Source organism: Aulonocara sp. 'chitande type north' Nkhata Bay, linkage group LG20 (genome assembly GCF_057382095.1).
Source record: "Aulonocara sp. 'chitande type north' Nkhata Bay isolate Kocher_YH1m ecotype deep benthic linkage group LG20, A_spYH_male_GT1.1, whole genome shotgun sequence".
In the NCBI taxonomy this organism is placed as follows: Eukaryota; Metazoa; Chordata; class Actinopteri; order Cichliformes; family Cichlidae; genus Aulonocara; species Aulonocara sp. 'chitande type north' Nkhata Bay.
Genome location: NC_141363.1, coordinates 12,207,486 through 12,227,527, shown reverse-complemented (window position 1 = coordinate 12,227,527; position 20,042 = coordinate 12,207,486). Strand labels below are relative to the sequence as shown.

The following is a 20,042-nucleotide window of genomic DNA, read 5'->3' as shown; positions in this document are numbered from 1 at the left end:
GTTTGATGTATTATTTGAAAGCATCTGCTCTTATTGTCTCCATGGTAAAAGTTTCAAGTTGCTATATAGAATACAGAAATGAGAGGTGGACCTTGCAAGTATGCAAACCATCAAATCAAAGGAAATATATAACTGTCATATCCCAGCCTGCAGCTCAAATATGTATATCCAGATTTCCTGTATCCCTCAAGTATAGTCTGTATTGCCAACCTAGGTACCAGAGAAACAACAAACTGACAGGAAAATGTGTCATAAAAACCAAGTAATCACTCCAGGGAAGGGTGGCTGTTTCAGCACCATGGACAGCAATCATCCCAAATAAAGTAGTGAAACAGACTGAACTGTTGTACAGTATTCCAATTTTCTATGCATGCCCAAATAAAATCTAAAATACAAATACTGTAAGAAAATAATCACTAACCACTGTACTCATACCCTTTGTCTCTGGTGGAGCAGATTTTAAAAACATCTGCTGTTGTCACCCACAGGCACACTCCTGCTAGTGTTACTTCATTTCAACCTCGCCCCTCGTGAAGAAACTGCAGCCAAGATGGGCACCAGTGTAGTAGGCTCTAATTAAAATCTACAGGGGGTAGAATGGGGGTAATGTAAACATTTAACTGTTTAAAAAAAAAAAGGACTTGAAGCCTGAATGGTCATGATTATGAGTGCAGCTTCAAACATGAAGCTGAATGCAAATTTACTAAAACTGAAAAATATTTAAGTGGCCATCCCATCCATTGTCAGACAAGTAAATCAACCTTCAACTGGATTAAAATAAAAGGACACAACTATAATGATAATATAATAAAGCTCCCGATTTTGTACCAGTGGATGCTGTGGTGATCAAGTTTAAATTCAACAAACTACAAAGACGAAGAAGTGGTGGCTTGTGGGTCATAGCCATGGTTTGCAGATGTTATCTATACAAACAACCATGTCATGTCAAAAAAGCCTTTGAGCAAGGCAGTGAAGCTGACAGAGATGGTATGCTCTCTAAAAGACTTCTTCTCTTGGCTCCTGGTGGAGGCGGTCACACTTTCTCCTTCTCCCTCTCCCTTATCTTTCCTGCTTGGCTTCTCATGTCTTTTGTATAGTCTTGCTTATTCTCTAACCCTAAGAGAGTCTCCCAGACTTGTTCTCTAAAAACCTAAAGAAGAATTGTGGATTTGATCAACTGGTCCCTTAACGAAACCGACAACTCCTAGGCTTGGGAGAGCCTGATTGTCCTGCGGAGACGTTTGCTGCTGGATACTCGATTTTCGGTTGCGTCGTGTGTCTGGCAACACTCTCGATGATTCAATTCAATTCAATTCAATTTTATTTATATAGCGCCAAATCACAACAAAAGTCGCCTCAAGGCGCTTCATAGGTACAGAGAAAAACCCAACAATCATATGACCCCCTATGAGCAAGCACTTTGGCGACAGTGGGAAGGAAAAACTCCCTTTTAACAGGAAGAAACCTCCGGCAGAACCAGGCTCAGGGAGGGGCGGCCATCTGCTGCGACCGGTTGGGGTGAGAGAAGGAAGACAGGATAAAAGACATGCTGTGGAAGAGAGACAGAGGTTAATAACAGATATGATTCAATGCAGAGAGGTCTGTTAATACAACGATGGAGATTGAACGACATCTACCAATTCGGAACCACAATAACAGAGTTCTGGCTGATTGGAGCTGGCTCGGACCTGGCTTTTTATCTGGCTCGGACCTGGCTTTTTATCTGGTAAAAGGAAATTTGAGCACATTACTCCGGTTCTGGCCTCCCTGCACTGGCGCCCAATTGAATTTAGGATTCATTTTAAAGTTCTTTTATTGGTTTTTAAATCTTTAAATGGTCTGGCACCTGCGTATCTGTCTGATTTGCTGAAGCCCTATGTCCCCACTCGTTCGCTCCGGTCAGCTGAGCAGCTGTTGCTCTCAGTCACCAAATCACGGTTGAAACTGAGAGGAGACCGAGCGTTCTCTATCATGGCTCCTAAGCTTTGGAATAATCTTCCTCTTCACATTAGGCAATCGACATCAGTGATGGTTTTTAAATCCGGATTGAAAACGCATTTTTATTCACTGGCTTTTGATTCAGTGGTTGACTGACTTGTATTTTATTGTTTTCGCTATGTTTATTATTTTATCGTATTTATTATTCTTATGGTATCTATTATGTTTCTGTTGGTCAGCACTTTAGTCAGCCTTGTGTGTTTTTAAAGTGCTATATAAATAAACGATGATGATGATGATGGCTTATCGAAGAACAAGAAGCGGCTACAGCTGTTCAAAATCCCACAAGTCTGGCCGACATGATAGATGATGAGCAGGGCTGTGAGTACTCAGACTGTGTTTTTGAACGCAATATGGACAAGATCTTGGAGAAGCTCATGGCTCTGCTATATGGATAAGATCTTGAAGAACAACGGGAATTGAGAGACCTGGTGACCAGTGATGGACATTAGACCAACTGTAAAATTGGATTCAGTTTGTTCGCACCATCCAAAACAGCTACCATCTTCATCTCATGCGGCCCCCCTGGCGCCAGCTGGATGCTCAAGGCAAAAGCTGACGGGAATAACAAATTCTCCCTTAGCTAACAAGACTGTGTTGTGACTCTCTCCCTCCTCATTCAAGGCCACCCGCGTCGACCGAAGACTGTTGACTTTTGCTTAACTGGGTGAAGGGACACTTTCTCTCGGTTGAACACGGAACACACACACGCACACATACGCATGTACACTGACACAGACCTACACTCACCCCCCACCCCCTCCAAACGCCTTCGATGCTTATGTCTTCTATGTTGTGAGATATGCTGATTCATGTCCTATGTGCTGAGGTGTTTTTCTTTCTTTTCTCAAACTGATCTCCCTGTTGGAGCTCAGTCTGGGGGGAGTTATTTTTTCTCCACGTCTTTCCTCATGTTGTGCATTTTCCATTGTTATACCTCTCTGACCTGACTTCCCCATGTGATGTTGTAATGTATGTATGGTCGAAGGGTAAGATGGCGCTGGCAAAGGTCGGCAGCCTTAACCCAACAAATTAATAAAGATTATCTTATCTTATCTTATCTTAGTCATAAATGTAAAATTGTGAAGTCAGCTAAAAATGGCCTTTTTTTCACATGATGTTCTGATATCAACTCAAAAATAGAAACTCTTATCATAAAACATGATGTGCCTTGCTGACACACACACACACACACACACACTGCTCGTGCACATACAGTACAGAGTTGTTGTCCTTTGAGTCAAACGTGGCTGACGGCTCCTATGTTTCACTCAGGTAACGGGCGCTGAGTGCTGCACACGTACAAGCACGCGGATAGCCTGTAGGCCATTACATCTGTTCACACAATGCCAGCACTTACCCATGATAACCCCCACACACACAGAGCCGTATGGCTCCTTTATGTTTTTTCTTGTCTCGTTTTTTGGAAATAAAAAAAGTTGTATGCAGTTTTATCTCTTGAGATTATTTTCTTTATCTGTGTCTGTTTTTGTTGATGTTGTTTTTCTTAACGTTGCAAACATCCTGTTTATTACTTTTCAGCCCACTCCGCCTTATATTCATCAACTGCATGGAGTCATTAAAATGAGTAGGTTGTGAGTAGCCTTAGAAGACATTAAGAAGGCGGAAGGTGGTGAATTTAAAGACCACGAGATAGATAGAAAGAAAGAGAGATATATACTGGAGTCTTGTCATTTTTTTCCTTGTTGTTTGTTTACTTTGTTTAAATGAAGAAAATTTGCTGCTACTGCAAGCCTTTTTAATCGCATTTACGGTTTGGCCCATTTCTCCTTCCGTACATTTTGACGTACACGGATATACGTACGCGGAACCTCAGTTGTAAACAAAAACGGACAATCACAACTTTCCTATTCTGAGCTAGAACATAATAAAAACAAAAACTGGTTATCTCGTCAATCAGAGTTTTTTTTAAAGGTAAGTGTCAGCACGTCAACTATGTTAAGTTACTCGGTGTGTCATGATGTAGTGATAAAGACAAGAGGTGATTTGTTATGTAATCTCTCCAGCTGTTGAGTACTCTGCACCTAGCCGCTAATGCTAGCTAACAGCTAAGCTGTTGCCGAAAACGCTTCGTTTGAGCTAAGTAGATAGCGAGTGACTCCGTACCCACTTAAGTTTCTAAGTGTTTATTAGTTAGCTTCCATACTGCTGACTAATTGGCTACATTTAAGAAAGCAAAGTAAAATGATTTAGCTTCAGTACAAACAAAGGAAGTAAAAAAAAAACTATTGGACGTTTATATCTAAAACGTACCACGTTTTAGACGTGGTGCGTTTTCTCTAAAGTGTATCACGGCTTATGTTTACAGGCCAAGAAAAATAAACAATTATATAAAATTAAAAAAAAATACAAAGCCGGGTTAGGGGATATCCTTCAAAGAAAAATCCAGAAAGTTTCGAAATTGGAATTGTTAATTTTCAAGAAAAAACAAAATATTATTTGGCAGAATTAAAGTCACAAAACGTCATAAATTACCTGAGATAATACTGACAGATATATATATATATATATATATATATATATATATATTAAAGAAATGAAAATAAAAAGTTTATGCTGCCTTTTTGAAGTAAAGGTACACTACTGTGAAAATGTCTTGAGCCACCCCTCATTTCTTTCTATTTTGCTTTCATACAGTCAGACTGTCTGAAAGTTTGTCAGTCACATAACAGAACCGATAGATTTTGGTCCCAAACATATTGCCGCACTGTAAAAGCATACGTCAATAGAAAAACACATAGGGGAACACTATTAATCATGGACTGGCCTCCCCAGAGCCCAGACCTGGACATTATTGAAGCAGTGTGGGATCACAAACCCCAAAGAAGAGCTTTGAATGTCCTTCAAGAAACTATATATATATATATATATATATATATATATATAAAATCTAGAATGATCTAATATGCCGTCTGGTTGAAATATTTAAAAAAATCTACTATTTCTCTGTCATTAAAAAAAGAAAGTTACAGACGTGTGGTAGTCTTTCATGAAGCGCCTGCTCGCTGCCACAGGGAGACGCACTGTGGTGTTGTAGGCCTGCAGACACGAGTGCAGTCAACATGTCGAGGAAACAGACGCACAAATCTTTGCGGAGCAATAAAAAGAGTGAATTGGAGCGCAAGAGGGATGAAAGGGCAGTGCGCCGGGCCATCGCAAAAGACCGCAAGAACCGCCCTCAGGATGGCGATGAAGGTGCAGAGTTTGTCAGTTTCTCCAATCAGCTGCAAGCACTGGGGCTCAAGCTGAGAGAAGTCCCTGGAGATGGGTAAGAGCCAGAATATCAGACCTGCTCTCTCTGTGTGGTCCTGCTTAAACTGATTTCTCATTTATTTCAAAGTGATCAAAATATTATGTGAACACCAGTGTTGAGTCTGTAGGTTGCATTAGCTTATTGCTGTATTAAAAATAGTTTTGACTCAGAGGGAATCGTGTCTAGTTAATGAGGCTTAGTATCACAATGTAGGTAAATAGGAGATTGTTCATATCCTATAACTTGGCCCACCACATCCCATATGGTGATATCTTAAAAAACAGTTCTGGCTTTAGATCGGAGCACCTGGATTTGTTTTTAATTTTTTTGGATGCAGTTTTTAAAAGAGCTTAAATGTATTTAATCTGTTCTAAAAATGCCCTGTCTTTATCCTTTACATAATCAGTTATGAGGGCTCAAAAATGCTTGGAAAAAAATAAGGCTGAGCAGCTCTCTTTGATTTAAAAATTCGAACAACTTTTAACTTCATTTTGGTAAAGATTGTATATTAAACCCTTCAACCACAGGCAGTCATTTGTCATTTCCTTTTGTTCTTTAGGAATTGTCTGTTCAGAGCTCTAGGCGACCAGTTAGAGGGTCACTCCCGGGGCCACCTGCGTCTTCGCCAGGAAACTGTTGATTATATGACATCCCATCGACAAGACTTTGAGCCCTTTGTTGAGGATGACGTTCCCTTTGCACAGCACTGTAAGAAAAAAACAAGCAAGCGGGTAACATTGGCTACATATGCCAAGAAAACAATGTGATTAGCTAGACTTACTCTAACTTGCAATCCACAATCTATAACGGTACCTACGCTATATTGCTAAAAGTATTTGCCTTCACACCTATACAAACTTGACTGACATCCCACTCTTAATCCATAGTGTTTAAAATGGTGTCAGCACATCCTTTACAGCTGTAACAGCTTCAACTCTTCTGGGAAGAGTTTAGAAGTGTTTACGGCAGTTTTTGACCATTCTTCCAGAAGTACATTTGTCAGGTCAGACACTGATGTTGGACGAGAAGGCCTGGCTCACAGTCTCCACTCTAATTCATCCCAGAGGTTTTCTGTTGAGTTGAGATCAGGACTCTGTACAGGCCAGTCAAGTTCTTTCAACCCAAACTTGGAAGAGAAACTTGGAAGAAAGAAAACACATGGCAAGGTCCACGTCTGTGTGCACTTTGCTTTATGCATTGTTATATAGTCACGATGGAACATCCCCAAATTGTTCCCACAAAGTTTGTCCAAAATATCTTGGTATGCTGAATCATTAAGAGTTCCCTTCACTGTAAGTAAAGAGCCAAGCCCAACTTCTGAAAAACAACTCCACACCATAACCCCCCCGCCAACAAACGTTACACTTGTCGTAATGCAGTCAGACAAATACCGTTCTGATGGTAACTGCCAAACCCAGACTCATCCACCAAATTTCCAGATGGAGAAGTGTGATTCGTCACTCCAGAGAACTGTTTCCAATGCTTCACAGTCCAGTGATGGCTCAATTTACACCACTTAATCCAACACTGTGTATTGTGCTTGAATCCAGCTGCTCTGCCATGAAGGCCCATTCCATGAAGCGCTCTACACATGGTTCTTGAGCTAATCTGAAGGCCACATGAAGTTTGGAGGTCTATAGTGCTTGACTCTGCAGGAAATTGGCAACCTCTGTGCACTATGCACCTCAGCATCCGCCGACTGTGGAATATTTAGTAGCGAGGAAATTTCACGATTGGACTTGTTACACAGGTCCTATCACGGTACCACACTGAAATTTACTGAGTACCTGAGAGCAACCCATTCTTTCACAAATCTTTGTAAAAGCAGTCTGCATGTCTTCATGCTTGAATATTATACCCTGTGGCCATGGAAGTGATTGAAACAACTGAATTCCATGATTTCAGTAGGTGAGGGAATATTTTTGGCAATATAGTTGCACAGACAGACAGCTGAGTTCAGTGGGATGCAGTTTTGACCAGAAACTTTGCAGTGACCTCTGGTGGTTATTGCTTCTGAGTGACAGATGTATGTAAGTGGCCTGTGGGAGGGACGGGGTGTCACAAAATAAATATACGATCTCTTAGTTTACTTTTTTTTTAGTGTAAAAATGTGGAAATAGTAATATATACAATAGGACAGCTTTAGTCATTTTAACAGACAGACTTTAAGAGTCATGTGTTGAAAGTTCAAGAGAGCAGTTGTGGCAGTAACAACTCTGTGCTTCTTTTCCTTGCAGTGGCCAATCTTTCTCAGCCTGGTACTTTTGCTGGCAACGATGCCATTGTGGCGTTTGCTCGCAGTCAACAGGTGAAAGTGGTTATCCATCAGCTCAACACTCCACTGTGGGAGGTAGGAGCAGACACTTTCAAATTATGTCTCCTGATCTTGTGCGCTAATATAATTTGTTATATGATGTCTCTGTGGCACACCACGCTGTTTATATGTTGTGTTTTTGTTGCAGATCAACGGTTCAGAGAAGCAGGTGTGCCGAGAGCTGCACATTGCCTACCGCTATGGAGACCATTATGACAGCGTGAGACGGATAGGAGACAACTCTGAGAGTCCTGCTCAGCTCCGCATAGAGGTGTGGTGTCCTACCAGACCAGTACTTAAAGAACAGTTAGCTCTCATCTAGCATGCGTCTTTATATGTCAACACTGCACCCAATGAGCCGTCTTCTACTAGATTTTTTCTGATGTTTTTCTTATCATTGTTGTTCCCAGAATATGCAGAATTCACATGGACAGCAGCGTGAGTTTGGGGACGGTCAGAGAGACAGGCACAAAAAGTCTTCTCCTTCAGCGTCAGAGGAGGACAACGTGATCCTGAGCTCCATCAAGAATCGAGGGATCCAGGGTTAGAAGTTACATTTAAATTATTAGCTGTTGGAACAAGTAGACTTCTGTGAGGGAAAGCAACATAATCATCAGAATCATGAATGCTTTGGATTTTTTTTCACAGCTAGTTGTGTTGATCACATAAACATCCCAGCATTGAACTAAGACTCTTAGTATGACACTAACAGAAACAGATCTGATTGTATTTGCATGTTTATATCTTTTTTGCCTCAGGTGATGAGGAAAACTTACTCCAACTGAGTGCAGCGACAATCAACGCCGAGTGGCTTGTTGGCTCTGCGGTGGGCCAGTCCTGCCAGGGCCAGTGTGCCTCTGGATCCTGTTCAGCCTGCAGAGCTGCAGCCGCTCACTGCAGTGATCCCATCCAGACAGCAGAGGGCAGCAACGTTCAAAAATCCAAGGTTGTGGACACAAATTTCCTGCTAATTATTTGCATTATAAAGGAGCCTGTCTAGCTAAATCAATATTTTATACTTCACATTATACATGAAATTGATTCACATTGGTGTTCCTAACTTGTGAAATATCTTTTTGCAGCATTGGTCATGCTTTAGCAGTTTTAAACTTTACTCAATGAGGATAACTGACTTTTTCTTTTTTTTTCGCTCACCCCTAGGTCTCCAATAAGCAGAGGAAAGATCAGCAGCGGCTCGAGAAAAAGAAGCGTCAGGAGGAGCGGCATCGACAGAAGTTCCTCCAGAGTAAAGGAAGCCAGGACCAGAACCAAAACCTGCCAGACGCTGTTACTTTAGTACCAGCTCTGAACACTCTCAGCATATAGACTGGAGCATGGCCAAAAATACCTTCTGCTACTCTTGCTACCGGTGGCTGTCCACAAAGTTTTGCACATAGTCAAAATTTCAGTCACATTGGATAACTTTTCCTAAGGAGAACCCTCTAGCATCTTTGCAAAGAGTTTAACGGTGCCTGCAAACTGGTGTGTGTGTGTGTGAGAGATGGGCGAATGTTGTAAGAGACAAGCGAAAACGCATGAGTATCAGTATTTCTGTTGGGATTTTTCTTTAGTTCCATCCATTCCAGGTGTTGGTGTATGTAGAAGCTGCTCATATGTGGTTTAAGCACTACGTTATCTAGCTCCTTTCTATGCTGGACATCGGGCTTTTCATGACTACAGACAATCTTGCACAGCCAGGCTTTTTGATTTGCCACAGACTTGAATTTATTCTGATGTTCGTTCTGTCTGTGATCGAAGAATAAATTCAGTATTGGGGGGGGTGGGGCAGACGAAAGGATTGTTATACACAGTGTGTGTGTGAGGAACGTGGCAATAAATAATAATAAATCAGATTTACCTTTTTTTTTTTATTCCTGTGTGAACCCAGTAGTACGCTATGTACTATCCAGGGTGACGAGCTGTTTAAATTAAAGGTTTATGAGTCAAAGTAAGTTCCTGATGTTCTTCTGTTTGTGAGCGGCAGCCAATCAGATGGAAGCTGGTTTAACAGGAGAAGTGCTAAAGCTACTAGCTTCAGCTGAACAGTACATGAACTGAAAGACTGAACTGTAAGAGTATTGTGTAAAAGAGCACACCAAGGCCCCCTTGTAGGAGGATATAGCTAACCAAGGCTGCTGTGCCTCACAGGAAAGAAGAAACTGGTGTGTTTTATGATTTTAAATTAGAATAAAATATAATGGATATCAGACCAAGTTTAAAAAAGAAAGGGAAATATTAAGAGTTCAATCAAATTCACACTACAATATAAGAAAAGTTCAATTTATTAAAACCGCTTTAAAAAATTACATTAATTGAAGTCATGCTGGAGCTCATAAAGATGAGTCTGGCTTCAAACAACAAACTATGTACATTTTTCCAAACACACTGTTGAGCTGGAAGAGAGCTTGAAGAATCAGGTCAATGTAAACTTCCGAAATGAGCTCATGTGACAAAACACTAAACGCTAATGCTATAATATCATTAGCATTTACAGCCAACAGACTAAATAATGTCACATGTGATATTTCATCTGCCTGTCCTACCAAACCACGTGAGGCAACAAAAGCCGTTTTATTGTGTTCGACTTTCCGTTTGTGAAAAGATGATGTATTGTGTCGTGTTTTTACACTGGAATAAGGTGTACAGTGGTAAACTGTGTGCTGCAAATTGAGATTCATGGGCGCATTTGGAACGCGGCAAAAAAACTTCAGTCCTAAGGTTGCTTCTTAGTCCTGTTAGCCTCACAAGCCAAGATGGAATCCGACCGCGGGATCAGTAGCTCCTAAAAGTCCTGTCGGATGTTCTCCTTGTTTTCGTCTCCCTGCTGTTGCCGGAGTTGAGCGACTTCGTTTTCCAGCTGAACGATTGCCCGCTCGATCTCATAGTTCTTACTGACGAGTGACACCCAGCTGTTGAGGGCACAAATACAGATGTTAAAACAGACGGAAAACTTCTGTGCGTCAATGATACAAACGTAAACTCTTCCAACAACATACTTAGACTCCAGCTCTCTGAGTTTGGCTCCTGCTGCCAACTGATCATTCTTACGCTGCCAGTTCAAATCCTGAATTTGCTTCCTGTGTGGCAGAACAAACACACCAACAGATAAATATTAAAACACATTAAACACCGTGTTTTGGAGCAAAAGGTTTGAGGCAATGAACTCACCTGAATTTGTGAAGTTCCTTTTGTGCCATCTCGATCATGAAGGCCAAGTTGCTGAAGGAAAAAAAAAAAAAAATCAAACACGACACGTGTTAGCAGTATTTCCCCACAGACATCAACACTGTGCAGACTGGATCTGGAGACTGTACGCACTCGTTGTAGGCCTTCCATGCGTTGGTTCCATAATGCGACATGAGCTCCAGATTCTCGATACGGACCGCCTGGTGCTCCAGCTGGGCCATCGAGTTGTTCACGCACTCCTGCCACGCTGTAATGTCATTCTTCTGTCCTGATGAGGGTGCCGGCAACTCATACCTCAATGAGGAAAACATTTATTAAAATACTGGTGATCACCAGTGCTACTCCTCTGCCTAGTAGACACGCCGATGGCATCAACTTGAAATTCCTACATCACTGGGTTCTTCAATTATCGCTCTCACAAGGTTTTCAGAAAACTTGACCTCTGAACTTGAGGTTGCGGTCACCGAGAACTCATGAGATTTTTAGTAGATGCACCTATGATAGCGTCTGTAGCTGCTATGTTGCTTTCTTTCTTTAGTTATTGCATTAACAAACTTAGTGATGATAATACCCCAACAGCCTTTTACAGCAGAGGGTTAAACTTTAACGTGTGAAACAAACAGAAATGAAGGCAAAAAATAAAAAATAAAAAAAATAGCAGAAAAATACTAAGTTACATGTGAGTGAAGTTGCCCCCCCCACCTTCTTCAAAACCAACAAAAGTGGTATCAAACGTTTGTGCTGCTAAAATTTTTGTTTGTGCCGCTATCATTTTAAAGATATTAAAGAAAATTTAAAGGCCAGAAGGTCAACCAGCCCCCCCACATTACCCAAATCAGACAAAATTGATGGCACTGCAAGACTGCTTTTCCACCAGAGACTGGGAGATCTTTAAAAAGGCTGCCACACACGACAACACCACAGACTTTCAGGAATATACTGAAACTGTCATTGCCTACATCCCAAAATGCATCGATGATGTCACAGAAACCAGAGCTATCACTGTCCGGGCCAATCAGAAACCATGGCTCACAGGTGAGGTCCAAGGCTCCTAAGGTTGAGAAATGCAGCCTTCAGAGCCGAGGATTAGGTGAGCCTAAGAACAGCAAGGGCAAACCTGTCACGTGGCATCAGAGATGAAAAGGCAGTAATCCAGGAGGATTTTGCAAAGCTTCAGCGATAGCAGAGATACTCAGAGGCAGTGACAAGGAATACAAACCATCACAGACTACAAGCCCACTCTGCAGACCGTGGTGATACAATCCCCAGACAGTGTGTGGAGATCTCTTGCCAAAATCAATACAAGCAAAGCTCCAGGTCCTGATAACATCCTTGGACGAGCACTGACGGACTATGCTGTGGAACTCACAAAGGTCTTCACAGACATCTTGAACACATCATTAGGGTCAGGCTGTCGTTCCCACATGTATTGAAGCCTCCACCATCATTACTGTACCAAAGAAGTCATCTACCTCCTGACCTTAGATGACCTCTAGAAACTTTTATTAATATCTTTGAAATGATAGTGGCACAAACAAACATTTCTGCAACACAAACCAGCACAAACATGTGACACCACTTTTGCTGGATTTGAAGAAGGTGGGGGGCCAACTTCACTCACATCTGTTACTACCCCGTTTTCCAAAGATTTTGGAATACTATCAACAACGTACATTAAAAAAAACAACAACAACAACAAAAGCTGAGTTAACCGACCTGTCTGAAAATGTGGAAATCATTTAAGTGCTACATAAAATGTTGAATTTCTTTTTCTTTTTCTTTTAATGTGGTGCCAGAATCATGTATGATACGGCATGTGACTTGAACAGTTGTGTAATTAAAGAAGGGGAGGGATACAGCTACTACTGGAAAAGCAAGTCAAGTTGTATAAAAACAGTTTTTTCACAAGAATCTATGAAATCCTGTGAAAAACTAAGTACATCCATCATGCTTGCATATGAATTATGACTGTATCATGCCACTCAAATGTAATTTAGTAACTACTCATCAGCACCTGTGAGCACCTCTATAAGAGCTGAAGTTTTGACCGTTTGTTAAAACGATGCTACAATCCTAGATTAGCATGTTAAATGTTAAAGTTTATGACAGTAAAATTAGAAAAAGTTGCATTTGAACAAACCAAAACACTTCTGTAACAAAGGAAAAACCAAACACAGCACATCAGCACAAGTGCCTCACATCAACTATCAAGCACGGTGGATTTGTGCTTGTTTTGCAGCCACAGGGCCTGGGCAGCTTGCAGTCACTGAGTTGACCATGAACCCTCTGTATACGAAAATATTCTTAAGTCAAATGTGACCAACAGCTGAAGCTTTGGACAAAAACTCACAGGACTGCACAACAGCAGATCAACAATTTAAGGACCATATTTTGCATCATCCTTGACAAACTTTAAATGAATGGTTGTGATCTTTGGGCCCCGAGACTACACTGCATTAAAAACACAACTTTACAGTGTAAATCAGTGAATGGGTGAACAGCCTAGAAAGAACTTAGAAGCAGTGTAGTAGGTTGACTATATGAATGCATCTCTCTTCCTCTGTGGCAAATAAGCAAAAAGCTCAACTTGCAGCTAAGCTACCATCAGGCTCTTACAGCTGGCAGGATTTACCTCTTCATACTCAGGAGTTCCATCGGCTGCCGAGCTGCCAACCGCTCAAATTCATTCCTCATTATTTCTGTCTGAAGGGGGTGAGAACAAAGAAGAAGCACCATTATTTCCTTGTCAGCAGATGAAACCACTAAGAAGGTTTTAAACTTCTGATGAGTTCATCACCTCAAAAGCAGAGAAATCAGGAGTAGGCAGGTAACTCAGGTAGTTTTTTGTAGGTCGGTATCTTCTGGTCTCTTCTTCGACCAACGCTGCTGCCTGAAGGAAGAAACACGATTCGTGTTTGGCACGGGGAATATTTTGCAGCCACTGGGAAATTCACTTGAAATGAATTGCATTAGAGTTGCACAATTCACTTCTTGTTATTCGACAACTGAAACTCTTTGAGGTGTAGCCTTTTAATTAGGAATTCATCAGTTTTGAAACTGTGGGGTAATACTTATTGGTTAAAAGGTACACTTCTCTTTTTTTCATACACATGGAAAAATGAATCAGACCCTTAGAGAACATAACTTCTGATAACAGACTAGTGGAAAATCAAACATTCCCATTGCTGCCATATTCAAATATTCTACTGCAACAATATGTACAGGATTTGATGTCCCTTTTGAGTGTTATCCAAATGTTTGTCTTGTTGATCTAAAGACAGATGCAATCTTATTCTTGAGCATGAAGGAGATCAATGACTGGACAAGTACAGTCATTGAGTCATTGAGCTGCAAGTTGAGAAAAATATGAGAAGAAAGATAAATGTTGCTGTAAAACTGTACTAGTCTAATGGACTCCGACTTACAGCAAATCAAGAAAACATTAAATACTGCTCACATACTAAGAGAATCAAATCCAAACATATGCAATAGATAGATACCTTCATATTTTTGTAAGATTTAAGAAAAATCTTTAAGTGCTGAATGAGTAACTGTTTTTTGCCAAATGGTGTTGCACACAATGCCGTGGGAGTGTCAGAGTGCTTTTCTGTTGTCAGCTCTCCTGTTATGGCACTGCTCTTACTACAGACTGTACAGGGAGTGCAGAATTATTAGGCAAATTAGTATTTTGTCCACATCATCCTCTTCATGCATGTTGTCTTACTCCAAGCTGTATAGGCTCGAAAGCCTACTACCAATTAAGCATATTAGGTGATGTGCATGTCTGTAATGAGAAGGGGTGTGGTCTAATGACATCAACACCCTATATCAGGTGTGCATAATTATTAGGCAACATCCTTTCCTTTGGCAAAATGGGTCAAAAGAAGGACTTGACAGGCTCAGAAAAGTCAAAAATAGTGAGATATCTTGCAGAGGGATGCAGCAGTCTCAAAATTGCAAAGCTTCTGACGCGTGATCATCGAACAATCAAGCGTTTCATTCAAAATAGTCAAGAAGCGTGTGGAAAAACCAAGGCGCCAAATAACTGCCCATGAACTGAGAAAAGTCAAGCGTGCAGCTGCCAAGATGCCACTTGCCACCAGTTTGGCCATATTTCAGAGCTGCAACATCACTGGAGTGCCCAAAAGCACAAGGTGTGCAATACTCAGAGACATGGCCAAGGTAAGAAAGGCTGAAAGACGACCACCACTGAACAAGACACACAAGCTGAAACGTCAAGACGGGGCCAAGAAATATCTCAAGACTGATTTTTCTAAGGTTTTATGGACTGATGAAATGAGAGTGAGTCTTGATGGGCCAGATGGATGGGCCCGTGGCTGGATTGGTAAAGGGCAGAGAGCTCCAGTCCGACTCAGACGCCAGCAAGGTGGAGGTGGAGTACTGGTTTGGGCTGGGATCATCAAAGATGAGCTTGTGGGGCCTTTTCGGGTTGAGGATGGAGCCAAGCTCAACTCCCAGTCCTACTGCCAGTTTCTGGAAGACACCTTCTTCAAGCAGTGGTACAGGAAGAAGTCTGCATCCTTCAAGAAAAACATGATTTTCATGCAGGACAATGCTCCATCACACGCGTCCAAGTACTCCACAGCGTGGCTGGCAAGAAAGGGTATAAAAGAAGAAAAACTAATGACATGGCCTCCTTGTTCACCTGATCTGAACCCCATTGAGAACCTGTGGTCCATCATCAAATGTGAGATTTACAAGGAGGGAAAACAGTACACCTCTCTGAACAGTGTCTGGGAGGCTGTGGTTGCTGCTGCACGCAATGTTGATGGTGAACAGATCAAAACACTGACAGAATCCATGGATGGCAGGCTTTTGAGTGTCCTTGCAAAGAAAGGTGGCTATATTGGTCGTTGATTTGTTTTTGTTTTGTTTTTGAATGTCAGAAATGTATATTTGTGAATGTGGAGATGTTATATTGGTTTCACTGGTAAAAATAAATAATTGAAATGGGTATATATTTGTTTTTTGTTGAGTTGCCTAATAATTATGCACAGTAATAGTCACCTGCACACACAGATATCCCCCTAAAATAGCTAAAACTAAAAACAAACTAAAAACTACTTCCAAAAACATTCAGCTTTGATATTAATGAGTTTTTTGGGTTCATTGAGAACATGGTTGTTGTTCAATAATAAAATTATTCCTCAAAAATACAACTTGCCTAATAATTCTGCACTCCCTGTAGAGCTGCATGACACAAACAGCAGTAATCTGTGTACCTTAGATGTGATGAGAGCCAATGGAGGATCCAGGGGAAATGTCTTGATCAGGGAAGTGTTTAGTAGTGACCACGAAGAAATTATTGAAAACACTGACACCAATATATATTAGGCTTTGTGAAGATCCTTCAAAAGTTTTCTTTGGACACGGGCTGCTTTCTCACTTGTTTTCAGTGAGAAAACCCAACTTAAATTGTATGTTTAAATACTTTGTCACCAGCAGCCTCTTACGATAACATCTAATTTTTTCCCCCATTTCTTTTGTTAAATCTACAAAATAAAAAGAAATTAAAAGAAAAACCCCGAAGGAATTCATAAAATATTGTTTTGGGTCAACAAGTTGATTGCCAAAGAGCTGTTAAATGGAGATTTGGTATTTCTCTGCCTGTTCTGAAATTTGAAGAAATTGAACAAAACAAGAAGTGGCAGACCTAAGAACTATCTAGTGAGTCTGAAAGTCATGTCTTTAAGAAATTAGAAAAATATAGCAAAGACCTGACACCGGACCTGAGAGATACATCTGGGCCATCACTTGACCAATCTACTGTTCACTTCATGAGAAATTATCTCAGTCGAAGGGTGGCTGTCAAGAACCGATTCTTAAAAATGGTAAAAGGGAAAAACTATTCAATTAATCGACACATCTATTTCGCTTTTTTATAACATAAAATATATTAAAAATGGGTTTTTCAAGACTTCATTTAATCTATATAATAAAGACACTGTCCTGACACGAGTCTGGTTAACAGAGCAAATGAACCAGCTTCAGATATCAAACTTACAGTGTCCGCTGAAACATTGCAGTGTGCCATGTAGCATGGTTAGCTAACACGCTGTGTTCGAACTGCCCGCTTACTCACCGCTTCTCTCACACCTGCCGCATCGTAACCTTGGTCGAAATACGGCAGAGCATCTACAAACACTTCTCCAGCTACTGAAGCCGTCCCGGCCATTTTTAATCAGTCTATATATCGTTCAGTTGTTGAACTGTCTCGCTTTCTGCTAAATAAACTCAAAATCCAAGTGTCCCCTTTCTTCTTCTTTAATTTCGCGTCTTCTTCGAATTGGCACTTTAGCGCCACCGCATGGTATGGAGTGTTTATCTTGATGTTTCTTCTTTGAAGCGTGCCATGAATTCATAGTTAAATGTGCAATAAAACATTAATTAGTAAATCACGTTTTCAATGTCCTCTTTTTATTTTGTCATTAACAAAGTAATTCATTATTTGATCAATCGATAGGGATTAAAAATACATATTTCTACAAACTATTAATCCATTATGAAATATCTCAACCTGAAAAGGGGTTTAAAGAAAAATATATGAAATGCTTGTTAAAACATAATTTAAAAAGTAGCCTGAAATTAAAAATTTAAAAACAGATTTTCAAAATAGTTGAAAAAAAATACGATTTAATAAGAGAAATGGGTAAATGGAGTTAAAAACTTTTCTGACATTTAAAATGATGATACCATCCCTCCTTTTTAATTCAATTTCCTTTCCATAGCTATTGGATTCTCCATTTTGGAAACCCTGACCTCCTCAGCAGTATGTTGAGTCTAAACAATAAATCAATGATCTTATTATTACAGGATTATCTATTTGATTACCTTCTCCGTGTGACCTTTCCATGACTCTTTTGGTCTTTGTGAATAAAACAAAGCAAATTAGTCATGGTACAATGTCACATCCCAGTTGTGCAATCTTAACATGACCCTACACAACTTGTTAGTGCTCATATTATTTTACCAAACCTTTGACGCCTCATCGGAGAGGGTAGTCCAATAGCTAATGGGAAACGAGAATGAATCGAAAAGGGAAACAAGCATTATTTTAGATTTCAGAAAAGTTTGGATTCCTAATTTAATTTAGGAATCCATTTATTTATTTCTATCTTTAAATTTTATTTCATAAGACATTTTGAAAATCTGTTTTTAACATTTTAAAGAGTGATTTAACTCCTCTTTTTATTGAGCATTGAATTATCAAATAATTAATTGTTTTATTGATGTCTTAATAAATAGAATACATTAAAAATTCATTTGAAAATTCATTTACTGATGAATATTTTATTGGGCAGTTAATTATTAATTCATGAAATGCTATAATTCTGTGTGTGTGACCCTCCTGGTGCTCTATGAAATAGTCCCAATGTTCTATTAGCCGAATTAGCTTGTCTAAGATTCTGACTTACTATTACTCATTTCTTGAGTACTTGAGTGTAAAATATCTATCAGATGCCTCATATTTCTGACAGTGAGGCAACATTCTCTACCGTTTCTTGTCCATGTGGGTCACATCTATTTGTAAAGTTTAACACATTTTGAATATTATACTATTTAGTTCAGTATGTCCAAATCTGTAAATTAGTCTATTATTTCTCCTGTATTTTTAATCATAGCTTTCCTTTTATCACTCATGTTCCCTTAAATTTGGTAAACTTAAAGACATCATTCTGACTGTTCTTCTACCCCAGTGCAGTTTCTTAACACTGAATTTAAAATGTATTTGTTTGATCCAAAGGGCCCTATCATCCACCAAAGCAGAAACTGCATCCCATTCCCTTTTAAATTATTGAGACAAGTAATAGAGATTCCTTGCGATGTTTAATTTTCAAAAAACAATTTCTTCCATACTTTTTGCTTATTCAGACTTGCTTAAGTCGTCTGCTTAAAGAAATGCCTTCCATCCAGTCTTTGATACCTAACATGGCTTAATCATTAATGTTTGGTTATCATTCTTTCTGTATCACACTATTGGCCAGAATTTAACTATAAATGTTTCTATTATAATAAACAAATGACACATTTATTGCCCCTAAGCCCTTTAAAACCCTTCATAAAACCATACTTTCTTAAAACGCCTGTTTCCTCATTCTCCTTCTCACATGAGCAGACCCCACCTTGTTATTGGTAATATAAAGACTTTGAAGTAAATAATTTACTTTGAAGCTTAGGTGACAAAAGTAAGGAGCTAAATAACTCTGTTCTTTTAGGCAATTTCATCTGACTGAGGATTTATGAAATCATGATTTTTTTTTTATTAAATCTCGAGATGGAATCTAAGCGACCCATTAGTCCTCCAGTGCGAATGGTGTTTTCATTTGGGATTCACATCATAAATAATAGTACTGCAGAATTTCTCAGTGGTACACGTGGATTGTTTAAATGTGTATTGTTCTTTAAGCAATAATAGTCTTACAGACTCATAAACTGGACACAGTGAGGAAACTGGATGAGTGGTGGAGAAGATGGTGGAGACAGAATGTCATTTAATGAAGATAGGTGTAAATTTGTGGTGTGCTATTAGCCTGCTAATGCAGATACTCCAGCTCCACGTCAAACGTGTTTTTACTGACATTAATGACTCTGCAAGATAAAGGCAGATTATTTATGATTTTGGAGATTGTCAGAACTTTGTGGTCAATATTAAAGTCAGGTCACAGAAAGATAAGACAATAAGACAACAAATGAACCAAGTTACTTGGTTTTCAAAACAAAGCTATGTTAATCAATTTTTAAAAAGAAGAATATTACAACACACTGCTAAGTTAAATGTTACGTCATGGTGTCAAGTGTTAAGAGGAAGTTCAAAACTAACAACAAATAAAACAAATTTAAAAAAGACAGAAAAACACACAGACATGCAAGGAAGATAACAAGGAATAGGTAGACACAATTAGGCCCTGACAAATAATAACAAAGGTGGGTTAAGAACAAAGACAGGAAGAGAAACACAAGATGAGATACAAAGGCAATGACTTCCACAATAAGACAGGATGTAACTGAAAAGAGAGACAGAACTCACTCACACTGACAAACAGGAAGGCACAGGCAGGGAAGCACATGGAAAAGGCAAACATCCAGAAACACAGAAACACAGAACATGGCAGGATGTCATGTTCCTGTCTTGTTTGCAGATATTCATCTAGTTGATGCAGAAGCTGATCAGTAAGATCCTCCAGTCAGGATATTGTCCTAACATCTGGTGTAAAGGTCTCATTTCACACATTCATAGGAGAGGAGACA

At 39.8% G+C, this 20,042-nt stretch overlaps 2 protein-coding genes across 3 annotated transcripts; one reads left to right on the top strand and one right to left on the bottom strand.

Annotated features, from left to right (window-relative positions):
- Positions 1–3,798: 3,798 nt before the first annotated feature.
- On the top strand, positions 3,799–9,548 carry otud3 (OTU deubiquitinase 3). 2 transcript variants are annotated; one of them, XM_086277382.1, is made up of 8 exons: positions 3,799–3,933; positions 4,982–5,287; positions 5,832–5,980; positions 7,510–7,622; positions 7,735–7,857; positions 7,997–8,129; positions 8,345–8,532; positions 8,748–9,548. In XM_086277382.1, the coding sequence occupies exons 2-8, from the start codon at positions 5,082–5,084 to the stop codon at positions 8,910–8,912; spliced, it is 1,077 nt and encodes a 358-aa protein (XP_086133508.1). In that variant the 5' UTR covers positions 3,799–3,933; positions 4,982–5,081; the 3' UTR covers positions 8,913–9,548. The 2 variants fall into 2 exon arrangements, with proteins under 2 accessions (XP_086133508.1, XP_086133509.1); XM_086277383.1 differs by having other exon boundaries at positions 3,815–3,933; positions 5,034–5,287.
- A 304-nt stretch (positions 9,549–9,852) lies between these two features.
- On the bottom strand, positions 9,853–17,074 carry bcas2 (BCAS2 pre-mRNA processing factor). Its single transcript, XM_086277384.1, has 7 exons — positions 16,876–17,074; positions 13,570–13,662; positions 13,405–13,475; positions 10,905–11,066; positions 10,755–10,805; positions 10,583–10,663; positions 9,853–10,495 (listed from the first exon to the last, which is right to left on the bottom strand). The coding sequence occupies exons 1-7, from the start codon at positions 16,966–16,968 to the stop codon at positions 10,369–10,371; spliced, it is 678 nt and encodes a 225-aa protein (XP_086133510.1). The 5' UTR covers positions 16,969–17,074; the 3' UTR covers positions 9,853–10,368.
- Between the last annotated feature and the right edge of the window lie 2,968 nt (positions 17,075–20,042).

Bases quoted from the DNA above. Each gene is read 5' to 3' on its own strand.
- otud3 (XM_086277382.1), top strand. From the start codon at position 5,082: ATGTCGAGGAAACAGACGCACAAATCTTTGCGGAGCAATAAAAAGAGT. The intron at 5,288-5,831 runs GTAAGAGCCAGA...TTTGTTCTTTAG, and splicing joins AGAGAAGTCCCTGGAGATGG to GAATTGTCTGTTCAGAGCTC. The intron at 5,981-7,509 runs GTAAGAAAAAAA...TTTTCCTTGCAG, and splicing joins CGTTCCCTTTGCACAGCACT to TGGCCAATCTTTCTCAGCCT.
- bcas2 (XM_086277384.1), bottom strand. From the start codon at position 16,968: ATGGCCGGGACGGCTTCAGTAGCTGGAGAAGTGTTTGTAGATGCTCTG. The intron at 13,476-13,569 runs GTGATGAACTCA...CACCCCCTTCAG, and splicing joins CTGATTTCTCTGCTTTTGAG to ACAGAAATAATGAGGAATGA. The intron at 10,496-10,582 runs GTATGTTGTTGG...TGCCCTCAACAG, and splicing joins CTCAGAGAGCTGGAGTCTAA to CTGGGTGTCACTCGTCAGTA.